At 41.8% G+C, this 6,917-nt stretch overlaps 1 protein-coding gene across 1 annotated transcript in view; it reads right to left on the bottom strand.

Annotated features, from left to right (window-relative positions):
- Window positions 1-1,244: 1,244 nt before the first annotated feature.
- hmga2 (high mobility group AT-hook 2) overlaps window positions 1,245-6,917 on the bottom strand; it is a gene marked incomplete at its 5' end in the record, with an annotated part of 24,328 nt that continues 18,655 nt past the window's right edge. Inside the window, 2 exons of the mRNA XM_080753899.1 lie at window positions 1,245-1,470; window positions 4,194-4,226. Coding sequence (XP_080610025.1) covers window positions 1,429-1,470; window positions 4,194-4,226 — 75 coding nt within the window. The 3' untranslated portion in view covers window positions 1,245-1,428. The remainder of the gene's footprint in view (window positions 1,471-4,193; window positions 4,227-6,917) is intronic.

Raw genomic sequence — 6,917 nt, 5'->3', positions numbered from 1 at the left:
TATGTATGAAGCGTGACATAAGGCATCCGTGACGTCTGATGTAGAGGTATTGGCCAGCTCCATATATGGAGATGTCTTGGCTATGTATGAAGCGTGCCATGAGGCGTCCGTGAGGTCAGATGTAGAGGTACTGGCCAGCTCCATATATGGAGCGTGACACGAGGTGTGACGCACGGATGGACGGACAGACATGATCTGCAGGTTTTTACACTAAATGCGGCCTACGGTTGCAAATGACACAGCCCATATGTGAAGCCTGGAACTCATGGAGATGTTTTTGTTTTGTAAGCATTCCTGAGAGGATGATTTGAAGAGCGGTGTTCAGTTCTCTCCGGTAGGGAACTCAGAGAGTCTTAGACTGACTCTACCGACAGACGACTCAGACCACGTTTACTCCAACAGCGTTTACAAAAAGCTAATGTCATTGTGTTCTCACTTGTTATTCTGTTGTTCTGCTTCTACATGGAAACGCACCAGCATTGAAAATGATGTAATGTGCATGCCATGTCTCTAGGTGGCGGTGAAGCACACACAGATAGACGAGTGACGCCGACGTACTTCCTTGCTTACATTCACCATGGTAATGTGGCTGCATGTAGTCTGCTCGTGAGCCATGACATCACACGATTTGCATGAGAGCAATAAGCCAGGAAGTTGCTGAGAAATTTGCTGAGTAGGCGGGGCGTGAATAGGGTCTATAGTCCTCTGTCTAAGCTTAGACTAGACGTTGATCAGACGTTATTTCATCGGCTATATTTAGATGATCGATTAGATGTCTAATCAATGTCTAATCTGAGCTTAAACGTCTAAAAACTTGACCAATTTTAGACACATTTTAGACTAGCATTTAGATGTATATTAGACGTCTAAATAAACAGTTCCTGTTCACATGGAGACGCGAGGAGGGGTGTCTTCAACGATTTCCACCCTGAAAGGAGGTTTCAAACCTCCGATAACGCCGTTGTTGGAGGGCATAATATCTGACATTTCTCTAGAAAACAGTGTCGTGTGAACAGCGCCTCAGTCACCAAACTATCCTCTCAGGAATGAGAAAAAACGAAACAAAAAGCAACTTGAATTCATGGCTTCATGGGGCGATGTGCAACTGATAAAAAATTATTCTTTTTTTGGGGGGTGAACTACTCCTTTAACTCCAAGTATAAAGAGACTCCCAAAACAATATCAACGAAAGAAAGAAAGAAAGAAAGAAAGAAAGAAAGAAAGAAAGAAAGAATAATAAGAATCAGGAAATCAAAGCCAGAGTGGAAAAAATAAAAAATAAAACTAAACCGTTGTAAAAACAAGAATAACAAATAAAATAAAACTAAAAGGTTGTAAAAACAAGGCCCAAAGGTCAATGAGTGGTCAACAGTCTTTTTTTTGACAGCTGGTTGTGAGGTAGAGGCGTGGTGTGTCCTCTGGGGGGCGCTAGTCCTCCTCTGGAGAATCCTCCATCTCATCATCCTCCTCCTGTAGAAGAGATTACATCTGGATTAGATTACATTACATTAGATTACATTACATTACATTACATTACTCTGGTGGTTCTTGAGCCCCCTCTGGTATTTTTTAGTTAATTTCATCAAGTGTCCCGCTGGCCAATCACAATGTGTCCTGCGGAGCTTGGCCAAAAGCTGGGAGTATAGCAGATATAGCAGATCTACAAGTTCACACTTCTGCGCTGTCTACGGAACACACCTTTGGTTCGTTCCTGCAGCAACAGTACAAACCCTCTGGTGTAATGTTGCTTAAATAAAGAAGTGTTTTAATCCAGTTTTGTGTGTCTCGCCGCTTTTCCTCCTTTACCAAAATTACCACAATGTCGGTGCGACTGCGCAGCTGAAACAGTACCTTGCAATACACGCCAAACGGCACGGCTGCGCAGTCGCACCAAACACTGCGGTAATTCGGACAAACGAGGAAAAACGGTGAGATTCCGACTAGGGATGGAGCTCGAAACTGTATAACAAATATATTGATTACCAGGTATCAATAAGCTTTAGGCTTATCAAGCATGTTATCGAGCATAGCGGCCCATGATGTCATGTTTAAACAATCCAGACAAGAGGCGATCAATTAACTATTACAGTACTATTCATAATATAAAGCCATTTACCACTTATTGCACACTAATGAATGATTGTTTTAATGATATTTAATGATAATATTTGTTACTTTTGTCACTTGTCATCTTCACTCACAGTCACAACAACTGGCCAATAAAAAAATATACCAGTTCTGTTCAGAATTTGTCGTCTCACGTCTTTCCACAAAACATTAGAACATGCTCAACAGTGGTCTGGATAAAAGCCTGGATCAATAAGCAGGATCGATAAGGTGCTCATTATCAATAAACATTAATGAGCTCCATCCCTAATTCAGACTGGATGTATGGTTCTCTCCTGTCAGCCCCTGAAGAGCTGAGCTAAACTTTAAAGAGCATAAACAATGTTTATATCAACAATGCTTCATCACCATGTCTGTTTAAAGAACTATACATTCACACACACACACACACACACACACACACACACACACACACACACGCACGCACGCACGCACGCACGCACGCACGCACGCACGCACACACACACACACACACACACACACACACACGCACACACACACACACAGATCCCCCCCCCCCCCTCTCATCCTGTGTGCTTGGTTCCCATAGCAACAAATGAGAGGTGGGTTATGCATTCACACTGAGTAGTGGTCTGCTCTATTGAACGGGGGGGGGGGGGGGGGGGGGGCTGCCTAGCTCCAATACATGACTTTATGTGTACGACCATGTGGGGAAAATAGTATTTTATTTCTCCATGACATGACATGAATTATGAAATCTATTCAAAAATCGGTCTGAAAAGTCACCTACAGACGGCTGCTACTCGAAACTTGTAAATAGACTAAGCCCATTTTACCTCCCCTTTTCCCACTGTAAATATCTACCTTTTAGTTTATTTTTTCTTCTTTGTGACTGCCTTTTTCCCCATTTGTTATTGATGTTATCCTATGCATAGCACTGTGTTCTATCCGTCTGTCATTCAATGTTATATGAGATACATGAAGTGGTTCCAGTGTAAATAAGCTGTAAGGCTTTCTAGGATCTCCTTTTAGTTGACCTTGTGCCAGTGAACTGTACTGTCATGAAACTGTACCTTTTCCTATAAAACCTGACAATAAATTCTTCAATCAACCAATAGATTTATCCATGACATAGAATGGAGGAAATTGCAGAATCGAGAGTTTCAGCAATTTTCTAATTTCTGACGGGATGACTGTAGTGGATTCAAGGATTGGTCAAGCCTGACGTGACATCACAATACAGCTCTTTCTCAACCAATTGGAATCTAGTGTCATAAGGCACTGGAAGTAGCAGGAATAGCTCTGGTCCATTAGTGTCAGTGGAGTTCTCCCTAACGCTATGTTCCTCTACCTCCGTATTCCTTGGCAAATCCAGAAAGTCGTCTGGTCCGAAAACAACAAAAAAACTGTTTGGCCCCTCACCAAACCAAACGTATCAGTGGACAGTTGAAAGCTTATTCTACTTAGTGGACGCAGTCTGAGCCCCCCACCACAAGATTAAAATACATTTCTAGGGCGAAATGAAAAATATTTCACCGGATGGAGACTCCATTTCTTCTAGTTTTTCACTATTTGTTGTCGCCATCAAGGTGCCAACTCACTACTGCCGCGCAGGTCAGAGGACCTGAAGTCATTTCTATTGAATTTAAATCATTTCCAAGTCATTTCTATTGAATTTGAATCATTTCCAAGTAATTTCTATTGAATTTGAATCATTTCCAAGTCATTTCTATTGAATTTGAATCATTTCCAAGTAATTTCTATTGAATTTAAATCATTTCAAAGTCATTTCTATTGAATTTGAATCATTTCCAAGTCATTTCTATTGAATTTGAATCATTTCCAAGTCATTTCTATTGAATTTGAATCATTTCCAAGTCATTTCTATTGAATTTGAATCATGTCCAAGTCATTTCTATTGAATTTGAATCATTTCCAAGTCATTGCTATTTAATTTAAATCATTTCCAAGTCATTTCTATTGAATTCGAATCATTTCCAAGTCATTTCTATTGAATTTGAATCATTTCCAAGTCATTTCTATTGAATTTAAACCATGTCTATTGGTTCTGAGTCATTTCTATTGATTAATATGAATTCACTGACCTGAGCAGGTTCTTTCTGGACAACTTGCTGTGGCTGAAAAAAGAAAACAATGGATCATCATCATCATCATCATCATCATCATCATTATTAGTGTGGTTGCCTAGAGCGGGAGTTTTCAAAGTGGGTGACGGGGCACCCTGGGGTGCCGTGACGGCAGTCCAGGGGTGCTGCGAGATAATTTGATAATATTTGGAATTTATTTGGGCACTTGAAACATATATTTAGTATCATTTTAAAGTACAATGTTATTTTCAGTCAGTTCTAACCAAAATGGCTGTTATCTCAACGATATCCTTGAAACGTAATCACTAAAATATGCTATAAATACGAGGTGCTGGGAGTGAAAATTATGAATATAAAGTAGGGGTGCCTCGGATGAAAGATACATTTCTAGGGGTGCCCTGAGCCCCAAATGTTTGGGAACCCCTGGCCTAGAGGGCAACATATTATAGTTCTAGTGCAGCTTTATTCTTTATTCTAGATTCTAGATAAACAATCCCGGCTATAAATAGTAAGTCCATTGAGTTCAATGACAATTCGGCAGTCCAGTCAATTATACTTAAGGCAACCACACTTTCTTTCTATCAGTGATGAGGGGTCCAAAACAAAGCTCAGATTGTGCTGTATTCACGCACGCACGCACACACACACGTGCGCACACACACACACACACACACACACACACACACACACACACACACACACACACACCACACACACCACACACACCACACACACCACACACACACACACACACACACACACACACACACACACAGGAAATGTCTCTAAGACCGGTATGGAACAGCTGAGCTCTTTGATAGTGGGGAGAGAGAGAGAGAGAGAGAGAGAGAGAGAGAGAGAAAGGAAGTGAACCTCTCTCTACCACTCACATCGTATAGCACATATAGAGCCACACGCCTTCGGAATTGTTGTGAACAGCTGGTGTGTGTGTGTGTGTGTGTGTGTGTGTGTGTGTGTGTGTGTGTGTGTGTGTGTGTGTGTGTGTGTGTGTGTGTGTGTGTGTGTGTGTGTGTGTGACAGATATTACGGGAAGCCATTGCCAGCAACCTGGCCGGTGGCAAAACGATAAAATTTATAATTTAGACATTTATCAGACACTCTTAATCCAGTGATTTACAATAAGCAAGGTAATACATCAGTACATAGAAATATTAATGCAAAAAGACATAGATACACCAAGAACCCTGGCTGTATATAAACTGATGTAGGCCAGATGTAGGCCAGATGTAGGCCAGATGTAGATCAGATGTAGGCCATATCATATGTAGGCCAGATGTAGGCCAGATGTAGACCAGATGTAGGCCATATGTAGACAAGATGTAGACCAGATGTAGGCCAGATGTAGGCCAGATGTAGACCAGATATAGACCAGATGTAGACCATATGTAGACCAGATGTAGACCAGATATAGGCCAGATGTAGGCCATATGTAGACCAGATGTAGACCAGATGTAAGCCAGATGTAGGCCAGATGTAGGCCAGATGTAGACCAGATGTAGACCATATGTAGACCAGATGTAGACCAGATTTAGGCCAGATGTAGGCCATATGTAGACCAGATGTAGGCCAGCTGTAGGCCAGATGTAGGCCAGATGTAGACCAGATGTAGACCAGATGTAGGCCTGATGTAAGGTCCTTGATGTAAGGTCCTTTCCCAAGGTCCTTGGGCGCGATAACGGAAAAAACGATATGGATTTCAATTGAAGTGTTTGGTAGCGTCCACAACCATGAAGCCGTTAGGGCATTAACGACTTGTGATTTTTGCAAGTCGACTCGACTCAGTAAAAAGTTGAGTTGAAGTCGACCTTATCGTTTGATGACATCACCACATCACACACGACCCCCCAATTATATTGGGGCGTCCCCAGATGATTAGCTTAATGTGCAACATTTTTTCTCTCTCAACAGTAAACAAACCAACATAAAGAGAGGCCTTTATGCCAGGAAGGCCAGGCTTCAGACACATTTTGGGGTACAGGAGGTTTTTTGAGGACCGGACAGAGACAGATGTTGGAGCTTAGCACCACTCAAAGACAAAATAGAATCCTCAACAGTGAGGTAATAATTACATTGTTAATGAATCAAATAAAATACATTACATTATTAATCTACACTATAATTAAGAGGCAAGGAGAAAAATACATATATATGATGGCCTACACACTACACACACACACACACACACACACACACACACACACACACACACACACACACACACACACACACACACACACACCACCAAATCAAATCAAATCTACCCACAATCCCCTGCTGCCTTGCACTGGGGGAGGAGGGGACCGCACACAGTGTGTGTGTGTGTGTGTGTGTGTGTGTGTGTGTGTGTGTGTGTGTGTGTGTGTGTGTGTGTGTGTGTGTGTGTGTGTGTGTGTGTGTGTGCGTGTGCGTGCACGTTTCATACATATGTAACCAATAAAAAGTATTAAAAACAGCTTGAGTCTAAATAATAACTGCATTTCATCCATTGGAACAAAACATATTATTTATATTTTTACATTCCTAAAAAGTTACAATTTGGGGCATCTGTTGCTTCTGTCTGTCTGTCTGTCTGTCTGTCTGTCTGTCTGTCTGTCTGTCTGTCTGTCTGTCTGTCTGTCTCTCTCTCTCTCTACCACTCTAGTTATGAATGGCACCTATGGCGGAGGGGGGAGGGGAGATTAGGGGGGAATTTGCCCTGGG

The sequence above is a fragment of the Nannobrachium achirus genome, assembly GCF_963921795.1.
Source record: "Nannobrachium achirus genome assembly, chromosome: 23".
NCBI classification, from domain to species: domain Eukaryota; kingdom Metazoa; phylum Chordata; class Actinopteri; order Myctophiformes; family Myctophidae; genus Nannobrachium; species Nannobrachium achirus.
This window is presented reverse-complemented; position numbering and strand designations above follow the sequence as displayed.